Genomic DNA, 26,704 nt, shown 5'->3' with positions numbered 1-26,704 from the left:
TTTAACTGCGAAGTTATACTCCTCTGCATACAACAGAACTGTGTGTCATTTTTCTTTCTGATCCCAAGTACCTTTAAGCCCATTTCTCATTTTCCAAAACTACCAGTTAGGGGAAAAAAAAAAGAAAAAGAAATAAAAAGAAAAGAAATTAGAATAAATGAAAGAAAATTGAGAGAAAATAGTATTTTATTTTCTATACTTTGGTTCCACAGTATGTGAAGCCACAGTGAGGCTGCCTTCTCTAGGGTCAGATTATCATCTACTGTGTTATGCATTTGCACCTTTCTGTTTCCTACAAGTTTCCTGTATGGCCAAACAGCCATGTACTTAAAACAACAGCCCAGTAACATGAAAAAGTGATGCTTGATTTATGAGAACTAAGTTATTAATTCTTAGTCCCAGGGTTCTGAACATTACATGTGAAATGCTGACATCTTCAAGTCTTGCTGAAATTATTGGAACCTGAGGCCATTGCTGAGAAATGTATGGGATTAGGAAAATGTGCAGTATTTGTTTGGGTTAAATGAAGAACTGCCAGCAGGAATGGCAGTTTCCCAACTCCAGGCAACTTATTTATCTATCTCACTGTAAATTGCAACCAGAACTGGTTTTGAATTGCCAATGTATTTTAGATGGGCATCTTCAGGTCAGATATCTAAATGCATTTAGACACTGATTTCAGTGTAAGTTTGGTGGCCAAATATCTTTAAAGGCTGTATATATAGGCTTCACAGAGCCCAAATTCACCTCAAGAGTAACCAAATCATAAAATCTCTGTGAGCCTCCAAAGATGTACAATTAAGCCAAGTTGTACCAAATCCAAATGCATTTGTTTGGTGAATAAGAATTCCAGAGATATTTTAATGCAAAAAATGGAAGTAAACCATTCTTATACACGAAATTAATAAATAAAATGAATGAATAAATGAATAAAAAGTTTAAAGAGGCACTGTGCCTCCAAACAGGTCCAGATGAAAAATCTATTTACATTGTAAATAATTATAATTCTAGATGCCAAAGAAAACTGACAGTAGAGATCTTATTAGCTCTTGCTTTCAACCATCAGTGCAGACTGGAGAACAAATGAACACATGATCATCAATAGTCCTAAAGAGATGACAAGATACACACCCCTTAAACACTTAAAGAAACAGAAGGTGCTGCATGTGCATGAAGGGAATCATAAATTAGGAATCTCATTCCCCAGTGGGCAGTCAAGCAACCCCAAAACAGAGCAATGATGGTAAAATGCAGTGGCTTGTTTTTTTATCTGAAAATAATTACCAAAACTATTTATTTATTTATTTTCCCCTTGTCCAATGGTGTGAACCTTTTTCTTGCTGAAACAGAATATTTAATTCAAGGGAAAGATTCTGGAGCAAGAATGCAGGTGGTTACACCTGAACAAAATTCTATAATAATGCTCTAGGGCATGCAGCAGAGTTAGCATGGAAGTTAATAAAACTCAGTTCTGTGAGCATACACAGAAAAAGAAATAACCATTAACTTCTCTAGAATGGTTTCAGTAGGACAGACCTCGTAACTCAGTCACTGAAACTAATGAAAAGGATTAGTCCTACAAATGCAGCCTGTCCTAGAATAAGGTTGGCGAGTCAGATGTAACAGATGCCTTTTGTCTGTCATACCCAAGGAAGTGTCAAGAGTAGATTTGTCCGGAGTGAATCCATTGCTTAAAGTGGTAAAATACCTTTTCTTTTCAAAAAAGAGAGCACCACTATGGTTTACAGCATTCCTAGGCTTTCTGTCAGTGACTTGTCCATCTGCTCTTGACAGCTCTTTTCCCTGTCTTGTTGCTGGTCTGCATGGAGCTTTATAGGCACAGAAGGGGCACTTTCTACTCTTGGACATTTAATAACATGCACTGCAGTGAATGCTGAAATGCTGAGCACTTGGAATTCTGTCTGCAATCTACAGTATTCTGGGCACTTACAAGAAGTGCACAAAAATAGGACAGCAACCAAGAGCCAACAGCACCTTTCCACTAACTGGCAGATCACCAAGATGACTAAACTCATCTAAGAGAGAGAACTTGTTAACCTACAGGTGGTCATCCTCAGAATGTAGCAGATTGTCTAAGAGCTGGCTGAATCATGATGACAAACCTGCTACTTTCAGTTCTTATTGTGTGGGAAATAACTTTTGTGAAAGAATATATAGCAAAGGATTCAACTCACCAGTCTTCTTCACAGCCAAAATCGGAAGTAGAGCAGCTGCTTGTAAGCTGAGGATCTGCTACACACTCAGTGCTGCTTTTCAATCTTGTGTAGTTTTTACGAACAATATATCCCCTAAAAGCTGAAAAACATAGTTTTGAATCAGAAAGATTCCGGAGAAACTGAAACTAGCTCTGCAACACAGACCTGAATGTCTCCAGCTTTCACCGAATTAGTGCACAAGAACACTTAGTACCCCACAGGAATAACTCCAGTGTTTGCAATGTTACCAACACCTGGAAGTTCTATGGTGCCTTACACTCTCACTGATGACCACTTGGCACAGTCCAGTCAAGGAAAACAGGCCCTGCTCCCCTCCCAAAAAAGTGCCTAATTTAAACAGGAATCCAACTCAGAACATATTAAAATAAAATCACTCCCCAAACAACTTCTTTAATCACAACTTCCCTATGAATTAGTCATAATTTTGCTGAATCAGAGCTTTACTTTCTTTTATTGTGGGAGAGTGGGGTGAGGAGCCGAGGACAGATATATTCAGTTACAGTCTTCTATTTTTCCAATTAACTGTAACCATAAACAAACATTTAAAATACCTCTTATAAAAACAGGGAAAAAATTATGGACATTAGAATTTATACTATTCCTAAAAAAAAAAAAAAAAAGCAGAAAAATAATAATCACAAAAAATACTAAATTAAATAGGAGGCATATTGTGGAGTGACATGGTAAAGAAAATGACAGTTAATAATATCTTGAGGATATCTACATCCTTTATTTTCATATACTGTCTCAGGGTTTGGGTACCTGAATACCATAATTATTTCTATAGTTTTATCTTGAATTTTTTGCACCTCTGAGCAGTAATAAAGTGCCAGCACAAATCACAGATAGTGATACATACTGCACTTAGGACAAAGGACTAAAAAGGTTGCAATATACACTTAAACTCACAAAATTTTAGATTTGATTTTTGTAGGGTTTATTTCAAGCATTATTTTAAGTAGAAATACCTAGGGGGAGAAAGGACTGAATAATGAAAAAATAAATTCAGTGTCAGTGCCATTGTTTCATTGTACAATAAACAGTTGCTGAATAAGGCTGAGGGTTGTGAGAGAAAGGAGCTGTGCATTAGTCAAGCAGGACTGCAGTTTAAGCAGTGAGACAACATGAAAAAGGATAGTGGAACTAAGCTGAGGAGATATTATGATTTTTGAAAAATGTTTCCTATCCAGGAAAAGCTTTTATGCACACTAGATGCATACAAACCAGGGTCATTCTGAAGACTAAATACCCAGAGGAGAAGAGCAGCTCTCTCACTGGGGTCCAGGGTTACATATTATAAGCACAGATAGGCACAGAAATAAGGTCTAGGGCAACCTCATGTACGATCAGGGTCATGGTAACACTGTAGATTACCAAAGGAAATCAGGAGGTAGGATAAATACTGAGTAAACTGAAGAACAGAGAAACTGATCAGAAGATTATCAATATTTCTCTGTACCTCACACTTCTGATTTTTATGATTTTTATGAGCATTGAGGTTTCTGGGATAAGAAGCAACAAAAAATGCCTCTTAATGAGAGGTTATGAAAATAAACAACCATTCAGTTTACAGAAAGCATGACAGAAGTTTGGCTTGCTGAGGTGTTGAACCAAATACAGAGCTCAGGTATCATGAGGCATGAGCAACTTTCTTCCATTAATAATCAGATTAGGAAAGTCTGCCTATCTGTCAGAGATGAGGCAAACTCTCTCTTGTCCCATGTGATCAGGCTTCCAACCCTTAACTATCCCCTGCTGACCAGACAAGGATGGTACTCTGCTATCAGCAGCAGAGACAGCTGGCCAGCAGTCACCTCTCTGCAGCTGAAACATGCTGTCAGTCAGTTGAAGAACCACTACACAGAAGCGCTGAAACAAATGAACTGATAAGATAAACTTCAGTTTTATCCTTAGTAGTTTCTCAGTTTTCAGTAATTCCTGGCATGTGTGTCTATAAAATCAACCCTGATACCTGCTGTGATTTTATATTTAAATATTGTTTTTCCTATTTCTCAGAGTCTCTTACTAATGTTAGTACAACCATTTTGGTCTTCGCCCCATTCACCACGTAAAAATCTGCTATATCTGATTTAATAGTTTTTTCCCCTATCTTCTGTTTTCATAGGTATTTTCAAAATCAACTGCTCTTCAACATAACCTTCCCACAAGATGGTTTCTAACTTTCTTCCAAATTACCTTGAATCGGAAATGTAAATGGCTGTATTTTTACTACTTCTGAGTCCTGGAACAACTGAAGTACAGGGTAAACAAACTTCATTAAGTCTCTCAAAAGCTTCACCAAACACTAGTAGGACTGCATCTTTTCAACATTTATTAACAGGATCTATAATGTTTCAAAAGAAATGCATATGCAGAGAATTCTACTGGGGGAGTCTGAGGGTGGGAAGCTGCTCCATCACAGCAATTTGCATTACTGACTGGTGCTGGTTTTGACACTAAGCACTTGGCTCAAAGAGTGTGAAATTAGCAGACTCATGTTGCTACTGCTCCATGAACAATCACTGCATCATTGAAGAAGAATGATTACCAGCTGTCACCTCATTTTCACCTTATTCAGTCTATATTCCAAACTTTCCAGCAACAGTAGCTTTAACCCTGATCTTTACATAGCCAAAGATGACAGGATCTGAAAAGCAATATAGGAAACTGAACTTAATTTTAACACCTCTATTAGTAACTTGGTGTTAAATGCTTTATATGCCACAAATTACGACATGAATTTTTACTTCTTGTACTGAAAATTTCTCACACAAAGAGAGTTTTCTGTCAGCTTCAGCACCTAGCAAACCAAGAATCTATTTACCTCAGGGAGTCTGAGATTTGGCATCTTGAAGTTACAAACTTTTAAGGTCTAAATACCAAGGCAATATACGTTACACACAATATTTCACAATTCCAGATAGGAAAAGTCCAGGCATTTTCCTTCTGATTCCCACAGGAAATATATAATTACAGAGCAAATTGTGAAGCATAGTGTAAAAAGATCAAAGCTAAACAATCACAGGTCTATGAGAGAACTATAAAGAAAGGAGATGAAGTAGTTTTAAAACAGTAGAAGGATTAATTCTCAGTCATAAAAAAAACATATGAAGCAGACTTTTTCTACACATACATATTTCTATTCTGTAACATCACCAAAAATAGCATATAACAGCAGCTCAGAAGAGAAAGCTCATGCTTGCTAAGGAGAAGGTAGTTGACTTGCTAGGACAGCACATAATTTTCTTAATTTGTCTAGTTAAAGAACATTCAGCAACTTAACTAACAGCATCTGAGAGAAATTAGAGCCCATGAATCTGATTATTCATTCCATGCCAAATTAATTCCAATGAGCAGTAGAAGGCATAGAGTCATATCCTTTGTTGTGAGCCATGAATACATCCTCTCTTCTACCTCTCTAGATGGATATTGGGTGATGCATGTTTAATAGCAGAAAAAATCTAAGTTATCCAGCAGTAGCATTATGAGAAGGAAGTTATGAATTCTCATATACAAGCAGTAATTATCAGTAACAAAAAGTGACTATTAGCAAGACTCACTGAGGCTGTCACCTGGTCTGGTGTCACTGATGCACATCAACACTTAAGCACAGAGTTCACAGAATCACAGAACTTGCTGAGTTGGAAGGGACCAACAAGGATCATCAAGTCCAACTCCTGGCTAAGCACAGGACCATCCTCAAGAGTCACACCATGTGCCTGAGAGCACTGCCCAAACACTTCTTGAATTGTGTCAGACTTGGTGTTGTAACCACCATGTATCACTGTCTCTGATCTTGAGACTTGGTCAAATGAAAAAGTGAAGATGACTATTAAATTCTTGCAATATCAGCAAGCAAAAGGAAGATATTTTATTGTACATTGTCCCTTCCTGATTTAGCATGAAATCCAGTAGGAACAGTCTCCATTTTTTTTCCTCAAAATCAGGTGAAAAATCAGACATTTGAACATTGGCAGAGCTTAGCTCAGAGATGGGGATGGAATATAAACCCCTATATTTTAAAACTATAAGGCCTTCTCACTTTTTAAAAAATGCTAATGAGCATTAGGCATTTGATGGATACTACAGACATATTAAACATGAAGAATTATCAGATGCCGTAAACTAGTACAGAACACAATGAGATGGGAGAGTGAAGTTAACCAAAGCTGTGCAGCCTGCACAAACTAATCTGGTTTACCCTGACTGTGAAATTAAGATAATATGATAAATCTGTTCAGCTGCCATTCATTGTTTTTTACACTGACAATGTAATTAAAAGAAAGAAAACTACTGATATAAAAAAAAGTAAAGTAGATCTGCTATTTAGGAGTAATTTTCAAGAAAAATTTTAAGAAAACAGTTTTAGATATATTTATCAAATGCTTAGAAGTTTTTGGAACATTTTACTCATGTAATTCTTAGACCTATACAATGGTATTAGCTGAGTACATGTAAACACACATACGTAGTAATACAAATAGATGAATAAACTTAGGAATAAATATTTTCAAAAGATTTTCTTGTCTTCTACTGAAACATATTTTTGCTGCTGAAATTCCCAAAGGCAACACTTACATTAAAAGCTTACATTTATCATAAATGTAAACCAGGAAATTGTAGCTCTTCTCTGTCCCTTTTTAAAAAAAAAAAATTAAAATCGAGTAAATTTTGCCAGAAGTACAGGTTAGAGATTTGTAAGCAATACTGCATCAGCAGAAGTTACAGAAAGAATGCAATCTACAAGGGGATGCTTCCTTCTTAACACCCATCAATTTTTATTTAAGGAAAAGAGCCCAAATCTAGAGTAAAGAATTTTCTAATACAATAGGACATATGGTGAGTGTGTGAGCACGTGTTGGAGGAGGAGATGGTGGCTCAGTGGATTAGCCATTTGCCTTTCACCTCTGGAAGCATAGTTAAACTCAGTCTTGACCAGAGCTGCACAGTATATTCCAGATGGCTAAAGTGGACCTAATTAAAATGAATTCAGTGATGTCACCTCAGATCTAAATGAATTGCATGCACCACTCATTTGGCATTTTGGCAATGTCAGTTCACAAATAAAATCACCAGATTAAAATCCTCCCTTAAGTCTTTTGGGACAAGTCACACTGCATGGAAATACATGCTATCATAACTAGAAAACATACTTTCATAATTGCATTATCTGTTGCTTTTAATTATAATTATTTCTAAATTCTAATTATTCTAAAATAAACATTTAATGAGATTTGCATGTGAGGTAAATCCATGAAGCAACATTTCAGTCAAATGATTCAGCGGATATACACTGATTTAAACCAGCTGTGAATCTGGCAAAATAATTTTAAAAAATCTTTGACAATATATTTTTGCCTCTTACGTAGATGTGAATCAAAACACTGTAAATTCCAACTACAAAGAAATACTTAGAAGTGCAAAGTATTGTCAACTCAAACAACACAAAATCATTCTTTACAATTTGTTTCTGAGTTAAAAACTAGCATTTTCTAACCTTCACAGTTTGAGAAGTGTAGAAGGAAAGACCTTGCTTACCCTGTGTACCAATTTAGCCATGAGTCTAATATCATCTGTATATTCTGAGAGCCTGAGATGTAGATATGCTAAAGTAGGGTAGCTTTCTCTTCCCCATTAAATTTAAATTCACTAATATTTTGTTTTCTAGTGAGGGTTTCCCCCCTTCTGAAATAACGACTTTTTTTCTTGTAATATAATACACTCAGGAATTTTATCCTCATGTATATTGTGAGGGTTGTTTTTTTTCTAAGTTTGTTTTTTCTTCCAACATTTCTTCAATGGATAGTGAACTGCTGGGCCCACAGAGATCTCCAGACCACCAGCTCATGTATTTGAAAGGCATCTGTTTATTTTTAAAATGCAAATGCAGCCTACCTCAAAGACTGACTCGCAAGAAATGAACAATCTGAACAAGTCAAGAGGTTTCCAATCAGGGGCTGTGTTCCTTCTTTTTATCAGGCTATGATCACTTGCTGTCAAAACCACTTAAACAATATCCTGGAACCTGAATGAAGTCCCCCCACAATTAAAATGAGCAGGATAATCCTGCAAGAATTATTCAGGCAAATCATTTTTCACACAGTTTAAAGTAATGATAAGGTCATTTACAAAAGAAATCAGCGCCTTTGAAATGCTGACTTGTAGACAGAGGACTGCCTGGAGGAGGGCCATAGATAACAGTGAAGACTGGCCTCCTAACACTACCCTTGCAGTCTTTGGAACTGATTCTGATGAGGAGAAGGCCCAATAAGGTTAATACCCCTACTTTGATCTCTGTCAAAGCGTACCAGCAAGAATTAATTTACATTTCAGATGAAAAAGGTTGACAGCATGAAAAGGCATCTTGTTTCTGGTATGTGAATGTGCTGTAATAGATCGGGAATTCTGAAAGGAAGTTCTGAGGAAGCTAAAGGGATAAGCTGAGCGGCTGCTTTTATTGGGAAAGAGATGAAAGGAAAACAAATTTCAATATGCGCTGTTCTGTAGAAACATGTAAGCCAAATGCTTCCTAAATTCCAAGGCCTGCTTGAGTGGGGCAGGGGGGAGGGAAAGGAGAGGGAAGTACATATAGTTTAATTATATGTTTTTGCTAATGTAGATGACGAATGCAAACAATTTATCTCACTGCCTGGAATGGCTCTTTTAAAAAACACTACAAAAGGTGACTATACTCCATTTTACTAGAAAGCTGCCTTGAACTACCCTCACACTGTAAGATGTGGAGGGAATGGAGAGATTTAGAGTATCTTTTGTCTCCGTGTCACTAGGCACTTGGACTGTGTAATATTATGTAAACAACACAAAAACTGTCAGTGTATTTTAAAACCTGGAATATAGCCATTATTAGCAAGCATAAGCTTTGATTTGAAACACAGAATAATTAGCATATTGAGAAGAGAAAACCTGCACAAGAAATATTTTCAAATAAGTAGTCCTAGATATAGGTTTCCAAAGGCAGACAGAAAAGTGTTGAGGATTATTATTATTATTATTGCTATTATTATTCCCATTCTACTAGAGTACCAAAGACAGGAGGAGCAGCCAGCCTAATTAACACAAAGGTTCACTGTGTCACTCTTAACGTAATGTTTACTCACTCAGGCTGATCACTGAAACAGTCAAGTACCAGGTTACAAAGGAAAACAATGTGTGTTTTGAAGAGTACTAGCAGCATTCCTCCAGCATTAGGTCCAGAGAGCTCAACAGAGAGCGTCCAAATTCACTCCCACTGCCTCTGTTCTGCCAGGTTCAACACAGTATCTAAAAGATGGCAGGAAGCAACAGAGCTCTGAATCTCTCCCATGTGTGCTAACAGCAGAATACATCAGGACTTTCTCTAAAGAGCTAAAAATCTGTCTAAATAAAACTCTAAGGCAGAATGTCCCCTGAAGTTTCCAAGTGATAATGGTACACACATGCTTCCTATTGCACCTGAAGTAACTCTCACCTTAAGGAGCTGATAATAGTGAGACAGTCATGGGTTAACTGTTTCACTTTCATTTCTTCAGCAAAAGGTTGTTGTAATCAAAGTCCAGGTATGCATATACTTGTAAAGGTAGCAAATACTCCAGGAAGTAGTGTCAGGGGGGTACTTTAAGGTCTACTCTCTGTGCTATCATGTAAACAACTGAAAATGACAACACAAAGGACAGGAAGAATGGGAGAGAGTACTTGAGTAATCCTTCAAAGCTGAGAAAGAAAAAATTTTTTCCATTTAATAGAATATACTGCATTTAACCCTAGAGCTTCATGATTTTACATAACAGTACATAAGCAAAGCTACAAATAATTATTTGATCCAAATGATATTCTGTTCCTTTTGGTAACTAGAACAGTATTCTGTTTTCTGATGAAAGTCATAATGACAATTTCAGAGTAGCAAACTAGATAACACAAAAATGAATTAATTTAATGGGAATGGTTTGAGAACAAGTAAAAGAATATTTCAAGAAATACTTTTCATATTGATTTCACAATATGAGATACAGAACAGGAGGTGACAAAGCTTAAGGAATTGTAGCACAGTAAGTTGGTAGAAGTGGTATCTTGGTTTATCTGTAAACACATTAGCTACAATAATTTTTTTATCACTCACAGTCTTTGAACCTGGAGTTGGACAGAGAAGGTGTACTGCACTGCATCATATGGAGGCTGCTTCATATTGGCAGCATCTGAAAACAGCATTGAGTTCACAGCATTCACAGCGCTGGTTCTTAGATTTCTGTGCCATATGGTACTCTGCTCTCTACTAGAGACCTACACAGCCCTATGGGCCTGTTCCTCCAATAATCTCTTTAAAGTTTATTCAAATTCATATTGATATGGCTGCATAGGAGTCTGGCAGATTGTCAAAAGATTGGTCAAAGCTGGCAAACCCAGCAAGCAGTCAAAACAAAAACCTGGCAACCTGCCAAGATCAGTGCTCCAAACAAAGACAGGGAAATGCATGTCTAGTGTCTCCCATCCACACTTAGCCAAGAATTAACTTAACAGCTTTTAATTACTATATTTTGCTTTCAGAGAAGTACTTATAAAAGGTCCAAACTGTCACTGATGTCATTTGACACTGAAGTAAAAATAACCAGAAGTAATGTTTTTTGATAGCTTTTGTTTGGACTTCACTATTTTTTGGACGGGGGTTCTAAACACCGACACACACAAAATTATCCCCAAAAAAATAGGTGTTGGCAATTGAAATACTGTTTTAATTACCTGCCTGAATATGTATAGCAGCATCAGTTCTTCTGTTCCTTATTTCCTTGTACTTCCTGCGAGCTTCATATCCTCTCCAGGCTAAAAATACAAAACCATGTGCTGGAAATTACATTTATTTAAGGAAGTGCTACAGAGTCTACAGGGTCAGAGATGTGCTGAAACTTTCATTTCTCCTGCCATAACTACTTCAGCCCCCACCCCCAATAGCTCTTCCCCACCCACCCACATGTTGAACTCTGGGTTCATGACTGCAGTATTCACATCCTCACAACTTCAAACACCACTTCACTCGTTCAAATTTTAATTGTCACCATGTGCTCACTGATGTCCTAACCCAAAAGACAAAGGCGCATCATCATTCTTCCTCACACAGTTCCCCAAATCACTACAAGGAAACCTGCTAAATTACTGATAATCAGCCTCTTAGGCACATCTTTTAATGTATATCTGGAATTCTGGAATGCATGTGCTACTGCATTTTAATTATGTGCTGCATGTTATTATAGACATACCTAACAATATTTTCATTTTGTGCATAGGCATCAAATTCATAATACTAAAATATTTAAATACAGACATTACCAAATGTTAAGATGCCAATTTAGAAGTAAATCAATAATGTCTGCATCAATGGGCTGGAGAGAAAACATGTCCAGTCATTTAGATTTCCTAATAAACTGCAATTAATAAATTAACAATGTAGATGCAATTTAACTGATTGAAATACAAAGACACTCAGTAAAATAGGGAATATGAATATTTACCAGACTGTATAGTAATAGCACTATTTTCTCTTTTATCTTTGACTTTCTTGTACCTCCTTGCTCCAAGCCATCCCTTGATATAAGCTTGCATGACCACCACCCTTCCTATAACTTCTCGCAGGAACAGATTTAACTGCTCTATATGGTAATACTTTAGAAAAACCTGTAATGGAACAACAACAAAACAAAAAAATCAGTATTACAATCAGTACTATAACCTCTTGTATTCTGTCTTTTCATTGGTCCTCAAGCAGTCTATTCAAGGGTGTCATTGCTGAGAAAACTAGAAAAATACTGACTGTACTTATCATAGAAATCTTGTGAATCAATTATTTGCTCTTGTGTCCTTGTGGAACTTCTTTATTCCACTGATTATAATCACCCCATTGCTAACCCTGAGATTAACTTCATTGCTTAGAACATGGCACTAGTAACACTAAGGCTGGAATTCAATCCTTGTATGGGCCATTCACTTGGGAGCTGGACTTGATGATCCTTGTGGGTCCCTTCCAATTCAGAATATTCTGTGATCCTGTGAAAATAAATTCCACATTTACCCCCTTTACAAAGTAAATTGGATGATGGGATCTTTTCAGGTATGCACAATTTGGAAAGATGACCTTTCTGGTCAGTAGAAACACAAATACTCAGCTGAATTTGGTTTTAGACATAATATTGTCTAAAAGCATTCTCCTTCAAGAGGCAAATCCTATGGGTGCTTGCATACATTTTATCTGGGTCTTGGGGAAGAAAATTCTCCATTTTTCATTTGTGTAATGTAAAACAACTCAAAGTACTGTGTAACATCCCTTTAAAAGAAGTCATTCATTCCATTTTAAACCATCAACAAAGGCTTTTGACAGAGCGAGAAGGAGCTTACCTGAAACTCCATGAATGGATAATGGTACCAACCAGGCTCACAGGATGGGTCAAATTGTGACGTTTCAGCCGCATCATTATTAAGAGCATGGGGAACTTCAGGAAGTCACTACATCAGTCGGCACTGATAGATGTACTGTCCTTATCAAGGCAGCCATGTGCTGAATGCACTTTGGGGAGGTACCCAATGCACCCCTCCTCTAGCAGCACTAACTCAGCTGGCTTGGGAAGGCACTTCCATAACCTGGGAAGCTAATTGGAGCAAATGCCTTGCTCTTTTGTTCATTCACGCAGTACTTTTTGAACCACTATTAGACATACTTTGTAAAAGTATACTATCCTTGAGAAAATGTTAGCACCCTCTACCTTGGTTTTCCCAAGAATCCAGTTGTCTAGTTTAGATTTCTCCAAAATGGCAAGACAGTTTTCTCTGCTACCAAGGGGAGTCTCGTGTGCTTTGAATGCAAGGTAGTAATACCTGCAAAATGACAAAGAAAGAATTAAATTGACAATCAATATGTACTTCCATTGTTTTTCTCTAGCTCCAATCTTTGTCTCTAGAACTAACAGGCCAAATTCTTCCTTATACTCAATTGTCTTCATAAATCATGACACAGCTGTAATGAATAGATATTTGAACATATAAATGACTAGGACAAACAATTGGGATGATTATGGTCAATCTTAGGAGTCTGGAGTAGACCCATACTAAACAAGATTGTTTGGGTTTTTTTGTCCATGTTCCCTTGCAAAGAACAGCTCCTAAAAATTACATGAAATAACATATAGATGATGAAAGAGAGATGCAAACGTTTGAACTGAATTAAGAACCAAACCCTTCCTACTTATAAAGCCATTATGCATTAATGAAGACTTTTTATACTATTTAAATAAACCTACTTGCAAACAATTACATTAAGTAATTACAAGAATATGTGCCAGTTAGTCTACAAATTTAAGGTTATTTTAGCACAAGTACACTGTTAGATGGTAGCAACTGCCACCTCAGCTCTCACTTATTAACTACCATGTGTTGTCTTGGTATTAAGCTATACTACTAAAGGTGCTACTCTATTTACATTGAGATTGAGAGGAACTGGCAGATTGAGCAAACCATTCTACTAATTATTAGCATGGAGAAGAGCCATCAGATATTCTTTAAAACATGAAGAGAAGAATGTGTTTAGTGAATCTCAAAGACAGATTTCTTTGTAGCCAGACAGAGTCAAGAAAACATCACACCTTATACTGAAGAAAAAAATGGAGAAGCAATTAGAAAATTTAGAATTCTGCAAGACTTTCTGGGGTTTTTTTAATCAAAGAGTATGATTTTCAAATTTTAGTTCCAGTTAATCTCTAGATATTAGCTCCAGTTGTCACAAGAAAGAAAAAAGAACCACTAAAACAGTCCATTAAGATCAAACAGGAACAAAATGACATCTGAAATGAGAAATACTGGAATAAGTTCTGGACCAGAGACATAGATATTCACCAACTGGAGACATTGCTGACTCTGAAAAATGACAGATTATGTATTGCTGAGTTATTTTTAATGCGGTGACTTTCTCAACAATGTGGTATTGCAAATTCTTCGGCCAAGTTTTTCAAAATATCAACTCATGCCTTTTAGTAGGTTTGGAGAAACATGGTGTGTTTAAAAGAAAAAAGTACATTTCCTCCGCCTTATTACTGAAGTTAATGATGCAAATTTTTACAAAAAAAAGAGTACTGAGTTGCAGTAATAAAACCCAGATTTAAAATATATCTATCACAAATAATTTTTGGCAGCATACTATTTCAAGAGATAGCTGACAGAAACATGGGGGAAGTTACACTCATAGTAAATTGCTGTTTGCTTCAAAAGCCAGTTCAGATAGCCGTGTGAGCTACTCGGGGAGGGGAGGGGAGGGGAGGGGAGGGGAGGGGAGGGAAGGGAAGGGAAGGGAAGGGAAGGGAAGGGAAGGGAAGGGAAGGGAAGGGAAGGGAAGGGAAGGGAAGGGAAGGGAAGGGAAGGGAAGGGAAGGGAAGGGAAGGGAAGGGAAGGGAAGGGAAGGGAAGGGAAGGGAAGGGAAGGGAAGGGAAGGGAAGGGAAGGGAAGGGAAGGGAAGGGAAGGGAAGGGAAGGGAAGGGAAGGGAAGGGAAGGGAAGGGAAGATTCAAGTGAGTGACACTGGTTGTTCATGTATCTTTTAAGGTATGTTATTGATGGGAATTTTAAAACCACAAAACAGTTTTTAGATAGCACTGATGCAATAAAATATTCAAGGGGAATCTCATAATTTTTTAATCTTATCATTGGCATTCCGTTTACTGAAAAGTTGACTTATTTGTGACAAATATTTGAGTAAAAAGTACTTTTGAACTGTGTGATTTACCTGCCTGACTACACCATTTTGTTTATGACAAACTTCATTATCTGTTAAAGGTAGTACCCTCTCCAATAGCTCTCTTTGATGATATAGAATGTAGTTGCTTTGGTGCTCCGAAAAAACCCATAAATAAAACAATGGTTATTTTTCTTATCAAATCCTGTTTTAACAAATGCTTTTGTAATTTAAATTTATCTATACTCTAAGAAAGCAAGCTATTCAGAATGACAAGAACTTTACAAACCATGGGAGTAACTACATGGGAATAACTACAGTTTCTGTATGTAAACCTATTGTCTCCCAATATTTATTAAAAACTTCCTCTAAATGTTGATTTTCCAAACATTTTGATTGATTTAACCACTGCACAGAAGACACCTGTACCTGGTTAAATATAATTACTGTTGCTTTCCAGTTATGTCATAGAAGCACAGAATATTCTGAGTGGGAAGGTGTTGCACTATATTGCACTATATTGTGAGGTAGTAACAACACGGACTCTTGTGAGTTTAACAGGAGAGTAAGGGTTATCACCCCAGATCTTCTTTTATAGACAAGTACGTGAAGATCTGGAAAGGTAACACTCTTACTGGTCAGTAAACTAAGACATTACCATCATTGGTCAGTGTGGTACACCACCCCTCGACCTTCTCTTGCAAGAAAACAAGAAAGTGACAAACAGCACCTGCAAGGCTGTCTCCTATCTCTAAGGGTTATTTTGATTCCTCCTTATGATTTCCCAGGGTACTTTCTCAGGCTAGTCTAAGAAAGTTATGTGACTTGCTTTTCCACAGACACTGGGCTCCCTGCTTGCATTTAGCATCCACAGGAAGGAACCCACAAGGGTCATGAAGTCCAACTCTTGGCCTTGCACAGGACATCCCAAAGAGTCTCATCATGTGCCCAAAAACATTGCCAAATGCTTCTTGAACTCTGTCCAGTTTGGTGCTGTGACCACATCCATGGGGAGCCTGTTCTAGTGCCCAACCACCCTCTGGGTGAAGAACCTTTTCCTCATATCCAACCTAAGCCTCCCATGGCACAACGTCAGGGCATTCCCTCATCAAAAGTAAGGCGGAATAAGGACTACCAATATGAGACTGGCTATTTATTTTTAATTATTTCTCCTCCAGAACTCCTTTTGTAGTGTCCATTCTGCACCATAAAAGGTCTCTAAATTTGTCTTCCAAAGCTTAAATCCATGTGTTTTGTGGGTATTTTTAAGTAAACACTTTGGTTTACTGCCTGTTTTCATGACTGAATCACATAACTACAGACATCCAAGTAGTTTGACATGATGTGCTCAGGATAATTGTATGGCAGCACAGCAGGTGTGGCACAGGGTCATCCAATTCTTTTATCTGATTTAAAATCTTTGTACAGCTATGGGCCCTATGGAAAATTTTGGAGGAACGTAAAATGTTTCACCCTTATGTGCAAACATTGTACATGGTGAAATGGTAGAGAATACACCTGAAAAAAAGCTCTGGGGTATATACAACTGTTCGTTTTGATTTACTATCACCTCTGTCATACTTATGTAAATCTACTGGGCAGAGATCACAGATTGACCTCTACTTGCAACGTATCACCAAGAAACCAAAAACTTATTTTCTGAAAAGTAGGGCTAGGAATCGCATTTGCTTTCAGAAGAGATGAAAATTTTACAACTCTACCTTTTTATTTCCATATTTGCACTTGTTATTTCAGCACAAAATATGGTAGCCGGGAATATTTTAGTGTTCTTCTCCATTAAACAATACTTCTATTGTAATTTTAAAAAATATAGTTTATGGTGCTTCATGTGCTATTTTCATAAACATGCACATATTTGTGCAAAAATGCATCCTTTCCCTGGGTTATACATCCTGCTTGAAAATTTCCTACACATGGCACACTCTCATCTACATGTTTCCTAAAAGTATTTGACTAATCACATTCTAAGTAGTGTAAGACTACATAAGATGAAAGTAACTTCCCCTCAGAAGAACTGATTTCTCAAACATGATGAAACTCTGAAATTCTGCATTTCTTACTTTGTGGGTTTTAGTCTGAAATACATACTAATCTTCATGGATGTGAATACTATTTTAGAAAAAACTTACATTAATATAGTATTAACTGTACTTACTAGTCATTAGAAATAAACCAAAATTTTTCACAAGTTGAAATTAACCTCAGAATGCAAAGCTAGGACGTGCAGAAGTAAGGTTAAATGCTCAAGACATCCAAGTTTGCTAAGATATGGAAAACTTCAGAAAGATGCCATGCATTAACTAACTGTTAAGGGACCAGGCATTTTAGTGTTGGTGGTTTGAAATTAAATAAACTGATTGTAAAAAAATGGTTCAATTTCCCACTCCTCCCTAAAGGCTAAACTGTGAAACTGTTCTGTAAAATGCATTTAAACATCACCATTAACTACTATACCAGTGTCTCTTGCTGAAGTTCCCTTCACATTCCAGACTTAAAGGCTATGTCAATTATACATAATTAACTCAAAACAGTAATGATTAACCCTTTTTCTCTTTAAAACAAAATGTAATGGCCCGAGGTGGATAATAGATAATGATATGTGAAAAGCACGAGGTTCAAAATCCCTTTCCAGCCAGACCACAAGCAACAATAGGAAGGTTTTCAACATCACAAAACCATTTGTTCCTTCTCAGCCCTGGAACCAGAAACTTTAAAAAAATTACATTTTTTTTAGAACAAAAAGAGCTGAAAAATAATTTCCAAAATTTCTAACTTTTATTGGTTGTACCTCACCTCTTTCAGAAATTTTCAAATATGAATTCACAAAAATAATTACATTTGGCTCTATATTAACAATATAAATAAAAAAAAACCCCATAAAACGATACATCTAAGATACTCCTGAAATTCAGTAACAGATACCTAGCACGCTGTAAATCATCAGACAAATACAGAATCATAGAAATACTCTCAGAAAAGCATAATTTGGTGCAATGTGTGTATACTATGTCAGCTAGCAGACTTTCCCCTCCTAATGTTTTCCTATCATCTCCATCCTGCAACCATTTACCAGCATTCTGTGAATGGGAAAAGTCTAGAAAGTATATATGGAAGGTACAGTAGTTCACTACATTTAAAGTGTATGAGAACATTCTATAGATCTGGTGAAATCTTAAAGCCACTGAAACAAATAAACATTTCCATGGATAATAGTAAAATCAAGATATCATGCAATGTTGAAATTTTGTTTACAAAAATCACTTATGAACTTTGATATAGTGCAGGTTTACTGTTAAAAGTAGGCTTGCATTAAAAATGCATCATTTGAAAAGAAAGCATTCTTTCTCCATAGCAAATCTGTTGACTTCTAATTTAATTCAGTGCTTCCCTGCTTTAGCATAATAAGCAAGCGTATCACCATTGAATTTTTGGTGCTAGAAGAAAATTCTTACTGAGGTTATGTTTTACAGGATTTTGTAATGTTTGACCAGTTTTTACTCCTAGCTCCACTCCATGCAAAATGTGACTTATTAAGGCCAATGAGGCTTAATGTGGTCATGAGAAATGTAACACTGGTGGTTTAGAAACTGTGTATACCATGTGTACTAGCAGTGACCTTGAGCAAATTTGTCCTGTGAGACTGAAAAAGCAGAACCAGCCCCACTGGGATCACTGTTACAGTAATAGCACTGGTATTGCCATGAGCGTACGATCTGAGTAATATCATCTGACTACTGTGGTGTAGAATAGGTAATGCTTATAGTAAAAGTTTATCCTGTGTCTTAATGCAGTACAAAAAACTTTAATGCCTAAGATAAACAGGCAGAGAAAAGAAAAAAAGACAATCCTTAAATGAAACTTGTGCAAAAGATCTCAACACATTCCTATGAACTGATGAGACACTACAAGTATGACAGCATTTAGTACCATTGGCCTACCGAGCCCATTATCTTTCAACCCACTGCAAAGTATACATCCATAAAAGGAGGATCCAGCTAAAGGATATGTGGTGAGGACACGCCTGCACACCACATCATGTCATGTGAAGTCCAGGGGCACTCAGCAAGGAATGTTCCATCCAGTGTGACCTTCAGCACAGGTCCTCACAAGAAAGCATAACTCCCTTAAGCTGTGCAGTGCACGGTCACCACATGACCCTACATTTCAGGCACACCTGGTTGACTGATCAAGTTAGTAACCTGTACCTAAAATCTGAGATTCCAGCTTGAAAAGCGGGCCATGTTGCTTCACAGCAAACATAAGACAGCTGCATCACATCAAGGAGTGCAAGACAGGGCCAAGGGAGACAAAGTGTCTAAGACTTGACAGGGATACAGTGTTTACAGGGACTGCAGATTACATATTCCTACTTTAAGTAAAAGAATATGTATATTTATATACATAAAACAGATGGTAATATACTTGGCTGAAGAAACATTGTGTGAATGAGTTACAATTAAGCCCTCTCCTCACCATCTGTTTTTTAACCCAATAAACTACATCCAGGTTTGCAAATAATCTGCTCTACATGAAAACAGAAGAAATAAAGAGTAACATTAGAGCTTTATCTTTTGTTTACCTCCCACCTGATAAACTCTGAATGGGTCTGTTCCCTGCCTTTGATTGTTTTGTCCTCATATTTCCTGCTAGGAGTTTACAAAACAGCATTATTGAACAGGCAGATAAGAAGCACACCTATTTGTTTAATAACATCAAGGGAGAAAAAATGCTGGCTCATCCATTTTGTTGTTCAGTTGCTCAAAAGGATCAAAATACCAATTAACTTGCTGGCTTAAAAAAAAATCTTTGATATCCTTACATTCACTGACATTTTGAAACTCTTCTTCATACTTGCCTAATGTCTTTTTGATTATGAACAAAGAAGTGGCAATCTGTTTAGCATTTGACCTGTTTTCTCAAACATTTTTATGTATTCAACTACTTAGTTCCTAAAAACACTTGACTAGACATAGCTGTAAGTTGAAGAAAAATGTTTCTTGTTCCACTGATAGCTTTATAAAGTATTACTTGATTTTATTTGCAAGAGCAAAAGACAATAGAATTTGTTTTAAAATAAAGCATGAGATGAACAAAGGATCAAGAACATCTCTCCCACCCCCGCTTATATTCTGAACTCAAGTCTTCTTTGCTGTTGTGTAAATTGCTAAATCTACTCCCCTCTCCTTCCCTTTTTGTGTTGACTTTCTTTCCTTAACAAATTACATCAATAATGTAATGTGTTTTAGTCCATCAAGTTGGACTAGAAACTTGGGGAGTTATTGACAAGGTGTTAACCACAACTTGCTCTTATCTGCATGAATGGAAAGCTACAGTCAGTGCTGTTTTTATTACCATTAGTTTTCAAGACTGTACTCAAATTCATTGCATTTTTGAATGAAAAGGAAGTCCTGATAAGAGAAGGCTTAATTTCCTCTCAATTTACACTAATTTCTGTGGAGTTAATCTTAGTTCACTTATGTGTAAATTGAATAAAAGTTGAGGTTAATAATTCTGCTTTCAGCTGCTCTGGGATATTGCAAAGATATATTAACGATCACAAAAATTCATCTGTTAAATGTGCTCTAGAATGGTGTGACCTTACTAAAATGATTCATGTAACACAAAAAAAGTTGGTATTGATCATGTCTGAAAATTAAATTGCCTTGATGGACAAATAAACATGTTAGTTATCCTTCCTGGGATATATAATCTGTAGTGTTTTCCTATTTCATATTCATTTGGTGAATTTCTATAAATCAGAAAAATTAGTAATTTTTCAGTATGAATTGATTAAGCTCTGGTTCATCTTCAAGATATCTGAATGCATGGACTGCAGATTTCCAAGCCCAAGTGACTGGTTTACAAGAGTAAATCTATGCCATCTCTGGATTTTAGAAAGGACTGCAAAACGGTTTTCCCTTTAGCATCATATCACAGAATATGCTGAGTTGGAAGGAACCCACAAGAATCATAAATTCCAACTCCTGGCCCTTCAGAGCACCATCCTCAAGAGTCAAACCATGTGCCTGAGAGCACTGTCCAAATGTTTCTTGAACTCTGTCAGGCTTGATGCTGTGACCACTTCCATGTAGAGTCTGTTTCAGTGCCTGACCACCCTTTGGGTGAAGAACCTTTTCCTGATACCCAACCTCAATTTCCCCTCACAAAGCCTTAGACCATTCCCTTGGGTCCTGTCACTGATCACCAGAGAGAAGAGATCAGTTTCTGCCCCTCCTCCTCCCCTCACAAGAAGTTGTGACTGTAGTGAGGTCTCCCCTGAGTCTGAGGCTGAAAGACCAAGTGACCTCAGCTGCTCCTCACACGGCTCCTTCTCAAGGCCCTTCACCATCTTTGTTTGCTTCTTTGGACACTTCTTTATAGTTTTAATGCCTTATATTGTGGTGGCCAAAACTGCATGTAATGTTCAAGGTGAGGCTGCCCCAGAGCAGAGCAGAGCAAGCCAATCTCTCCCTTGCCCAGGTGTGATGCTGTGCCTGCTGCCCCCCAGGACACAGCTGGCCCTCCTGGCTGCCAGGGCTGCTGGCTCACATTCAACTCACCAGTGACCAGGACCCCCAGGTCCCTCTCTGTGGCACTGCTCTCCAGCACCTCATTCCCCAGTCTGTCCGTACATCCAGGTTTGCCCAATCCCAGGTGCAGAACCTGGCACTTTCCCTTGCTGAACTTTCTATGGTTGGTGTTGCCCAGCCCTCTAATTTGCTGAGGTCTTTCTGCAGTCCCTTCCTGACTTCAAGGAGTCAACACCTCCTCCCAGTTTTGCATCATCTGTGAACTTGCTTAGTATCACTTCCAGCCTGCATCCAAGGCATTTGTGAGGATGTTGAGGAGCACCAGGCTGGGGATGGAACCCTGTGAGTGACTGGACACCAGTCTGATGTCACTCCATTCACTAGAACCCTTTTCTGCCCAAACTGGGAGCCAGATGCTCACCCATGACAATGTGTTTATTCAGCTGTGGGCAGGACATTTGGTCCTGAATGATCCTTGAGAGACAGTACCAGCAGCTTCACTGAAATCCATGAAGATTACATCAACTGGCTTCCCTTGATCAGCTAGGTGGGTTACTGTGTCAAAAGGAAATCAGGTTTGATAAGCAAGATCTTCCTGTCATGAAGCTCTGCTGGCTGTGACCAATGACTGCATTGTCTTTCAGGTGTTTTTCAATACCTCCCAGAATAATCTTCTCCAGAACTTTACCAGGCACTGAAGTGAGACTAATGACTTGCTTTCAGTAGATTCATTAATTCTATATTGTCTGGATAAACAACCTTCAGTTCAAGAAATATCAGACCATGGTTGATTTAGCCATTCACTACTTGCTCCTACTACTGCCTAAACAGTTAATGGTTGTGCTGCTGCTCATTGTTGAACTGCCAATCCTACACACTGAAAAACAGTAAATACTACACAAACCCACATTCAAAACACAGAGGAAAACAATTATCATGTAGCCATACTGCCATCATAAAGACAATAGCATTTCCTGAATAAAATTTGTAACTTTTTGAGATTGAGAATATATATTAAAGCCAGTAATAGCAGCCAGGAGAAGTGTTACGGTGAACAGAGGTCTGATTATAATTTATGATATCTCTAAGATAAATGACTGCAAAGCTAAATCTGAAGCTTTTATATAAATTAATTCTTAAACATGTGCACATTCTTCATATGATGGCTGAGGGTCACTGACTTGCCACAATCCTTGAATTGTATGAGCAGGATGCATAATTTCTACTTGTTGCCTCTACAGATGGAACAGGTTTGCTACTTGAGTTCACTGCAGGTTTCACACTGACTGTTTTCCATTAGAGATCAGACACCTCTTGTAGTCTTTATCTCTGAAAGTCTCTGTCCTCATTAGAGATTCAGACCACACACCTATGAACAACATTTGTAGAACTTTCTGTACTTAAACACAGAATATCTCTTACTGAATACAATATTAGAAAAACAGCACTATTATACAAGTCCTACCTTTTTACAAACTCTTCAAAGAGGATGCGATGTGAATACCCTTTTTGACGTATTTTGACAGTTTCCAGAATTCCAGTGTATCGTAGCTGCAGCAGAACTCTCTCATGAGAAAACATCAGTGCTTCTCGATCATCGTTAGGTTTAATGCAGCGGATAAAGTGAGGTTGTCCAACAACCATTTTGGATAAAAGATCCATGAGGGAATACTAGTAAGGAAAATAAAGAAGATGCACATACTTGACAAAAAACTGCAATGGAACTACTTAAGCAGGAGATTCATATTTGTAATCAGTTTGTAATGCTTGATTATATTTTAATCTGTAATGTTAACCTCCACTGCCTTTTACTCATTTTTAAGATTTCAGCTGAAACATGGAACCTATTAAAATTTTTCAGTTGTTAAAAAAATTTAAATATTCTGAATCTGATTTCTTACTTATTACTTCTTTTCTCCTTATATCACATTTCCATAGTTGAAGAATGCCCATTAAAAAAAAAATTAAAATTGTCATAACTATAATTCTACTGTAGACACATTTGACTGATCAAATATCCCCAACAGAAACACAAGCTTTACCATGAAACAAACACTGAAATTCATGGCAAATCATGGTGAAAAGGTTGCAAGAAGTCATCAGTTCAGTGCTCTGTCCACTAGAGAATACTAGATGTATCTTTAACATTTCAGGTACATCTCTGTTATATTAATTTTTCAGAATCACTGAGAATATAAACTGCACAGTCTCCCTAGAAATCTGTTGAACTTCTATATTATCTTGACTATTCATAAAGTTCTTAGCATCTAACATAAATCTTGCCACTGAAATGTAGATCCATTACTACTTTTCCTATCCAGCCTAGAAACACAAAACTATTTCTTCCATTTCATTTTAAACTAAAATGAAAAACATTTGATCAGATCATATGTATCTTTTTTCCATTGGCTCCTCTGAATACTGATATTCCTGCTCTATACTCACCTCATTAAGCTGGATGTGTTGTCAACTACATTCACTCTCATATACCCATATGTGTCTCAAAATCACATCCAATTCCAAGCTGATTGTCATCACCTTGCTGCAGGCTGGACATGTATTACAGTCTACTTCCACACTCACTCCCCCATTGTACTTTTTTTTTTTTTAACAATTCCAACAGAGCTGGTATTTGTGTGGTTCTGTGCAAGAGCACTCTAAGTGTACACCTGAATGTGTGTCCTTGCACTCTCCACACTGGGGCAACATTGCAGTATACACCAGCTTCCTCTATACCCCTCCTTACACTATTCTACAAAACAAATTGAACAGGTATTCCCACACAGCTTGAAGCTTTGACTCACGTTGGCTAGCACAACTCTGTGAACTTTCTCATTCTGCATGGTACAAGTACAGCCTAAGAGACAACTACTGAAAACTTTTCCACTTTGAAATGACTGCAAGAAAAAAACAAACCAGTAACCAGGAGTCTTGGACTAGCACTTTCTTGACTTCTAAGCTTCCAGTTCCAAAATTCTCAATGCCTTTTACCTGTCTGTTTGATTTAAACACACATGAAGAATACGCATTACTTCAGACAGGATTACTACTGATAAAATGGCAATCTGTACTATTTACAACATTATTTCCAAAATATGGATTTTTACTTATTAGCATAAATAAAAAAATCTTAATCTTCAAAGGAATGTATGCCTCAGCTTGTGAAAAATTATGAAGACTTTAGTGATCTATTTTATTTGTAAAAAATTAGTGTTCTGTTTATAATGAGACCTGTCCTAGACCTCTAGCATTTTACACAGAAAATAGTCTAGGCTCTAGATTCTGTTATCAGTGTATTCAATGAAATTATAAAAATACAAGTATGAGGAAAAGAGAAAAAGCAAAAAAAAAGTTTATGAATCTACAAAGGACTTGTAACAGAATAAAAAAAATACTCTTATATTTCTCTTTGATCTTACTATCCCACAAATATTTTAGATATATCTATTGTTCTTATTATTAAAATGCTTGTTTTCATTTTAATTTTTGTACCCTAAAATAGGAAGCCATAGTTTGTCGCTTCATGTTAGTTGTTTCCTCAGGATGCCGCATGACCTCCATTGTGTCAACCTGGAAGACAAAACTCTGATGTTAGGACTGTTCCAGAAACACTGCAGACCCACCCCACCTTGCCCATGAAAGCCATGGGTTCTGAACCATGGGTTCAGTTTTTGCTATAGTCATTCCTTCAGGTGTGAGTACTTCAGAGTACTTTGTCAGAGACAGCAAGGCCAGCTTCTAACAGATGCAGGACACATACTGATTTCAAAGAGGTCTCTAGGCATTTTGAATTTTTTTCATAGTGTAAAAGCACTCTAGATTCATGACAGTATGATACTCAGCCAGTGAAATAGCTGTCAAGTTGCAATACCTTAGGAACTGATTTCTAGAAAGTATTCCTCTTATTGCCACTATACTGAACTCCAACAGGACTTGTAACTATAAGAAGAGTTATCATATTTGTAATAGCCAGAAAATAAACTGAACTGCTTAATTTTGCTCATGTATGGAAAAAAATACTGTAGGATAATGAGTGGCAAACAAAGTAGGTAGTCTCAGAACATGTTCCCTTCTCTTAATATAGTTACTATTACTTACTTTGTATTGCCAAGAATCTCAGCAATCATATTCTGCTGAACTGCCATAGCATACCACTTTTTCAGCATTGCAGAGTTATTTTTAGAGGATATACATGGACACTGAACATACTGCTCCTTGTAGATTTTAGTTACATTGTTAGTACAGCTGTTCTTATCAAAATGAAACCAGAATTTATGAATGAGTATAACTGTGGTTACCCATAACAAGCAGATTGCGTTGCTGCATTACAGCTCAACAATATTAAAGAAAATTAACCAGCATCCTGTTTGCATGGAGCATTAACAGAATTTTAGCATTCACTTGCTTTGTGGTAGTTTACCATCTGCTCTGACCAGGTGGCACTTGTATAAAGCAGATAATGCTGTTGTCAGCACCTGCGCTACACTTCCCGGACTTTGCTCCACAGAATCATTTCCAACACTCATTGACTTAAGAACACTCTTCTGGACACTAAAATAATTGCTGAAATATTACAGTTCTCAATAAAGTAACTGAGACTCTTACCTTCAGGAGGTATTTAGGAGACTGCATGCAAAATATAAAGGAAATGAAGCGCTAAGTAATAATAGATCAAAAAAATGGATTTTGTGTTGGGGAAGAAATCAAATCTAGTGAGGTCAAGATTCAGAACACAGATGGTGCAAATGAAGACAGAGTTCAATAAGGGTAACCATAAAAATTTCAATATGTTTTTGTAATCTGTGGTGTTCTGGCCCAGAGTGGCACACATGCATTGGTATACATCTCAAACTAACACAGGAGAAGAAGAACAAAAAAGGAATTAAAAAAGAGAGATGCAGTTTGTTAACAGAACACTCTGCAAAATATTCCAGGAAAAATGCATTATCAGCACAGGTAACATCAAACATCTTAAGAGGTTATGGGACAAAGTAAATATCAATGACCTAATGAAATAGCAGGCATGTCCATAGGGAAGGATATGGGAATGCTTCAAGATAATCTTGACAAGACATCTAGTTTCTGAGGATTGTTATCTAAATCTCTAGTAAATGTCAGGTAGAAGACAAAAGCCATAAGAATGAGTGCTGACAGTAAGTTCAGAATAACTGGTAATATTTAATGTTAAAAGACACACAACTTAATTATAAATAA

At 37.1% G+C, this 26,704-nt stretch overlaps 1 protein-coding gene across 3 annotated transcripts in view; it reads right to left on the bottom strand.

The window, feature by feature from the left end:
• MYO3B (myosin IIIB) overlaps positions 1 to 26,704 on the bottom strand; it is a 197,414-nt gene that overhangs the window by 48,030 nt on the left and 122,680 nt on the right. For all 3 annotated transcript variants that reach the window (XM_058840479.1, XM_058840480.1, XM_058840481.1), the window contains 6 exons: positions 24,983 to 25,060; positions 22,956 to 23,161; positions 12,983 to 13,094; positions 11,738 to 11,900; positions 10,971 to 11,051; positions 2,196 to 2,316 (listed from right to left, as the gene is read on the bottom strand). In XM_058840479.1, coding sequence (XP_058696462.1) covers positions 2,196 to 2,316; positions 10,971 to 11,051; positions 11,738 to 11,900; positions 12,983 to 13,094; positions 22,956 to 23,161; positions 24,983 to 25,060 — 761 coding nt within the window. The remainder of the gene's footprint in view (positions 1 to 2,195; positions 2,317 to 10,970; positions 11,052 to 11,737; positions 11,901 to 12,982; positions 13,095 to 22,955; positions 23,162 to 24,982; positions 25,061 to 26,704) is intronic.

The sequence above is a fragment of the Poecile atricapillus genome, chromosome 5 (genome assembly GCF_030490865.1).
Source record: "Poecile atricapillus isolate bPoeAtr1 chromosome 5, bPoeAtr1.hap1, whole genome shotgun sequence".
In the NCBI taxonomy this organism is placed as follows: Eukaryota; Metazoa; Chordata; class Aves; order Passeriformes; family Paridae; genus Poecile; species Poecile atricapillus.
Note: the sequence above shows the minus strand (reverse complement) of the source record. Positions and strands in the feature narration are given on the sequence as shown.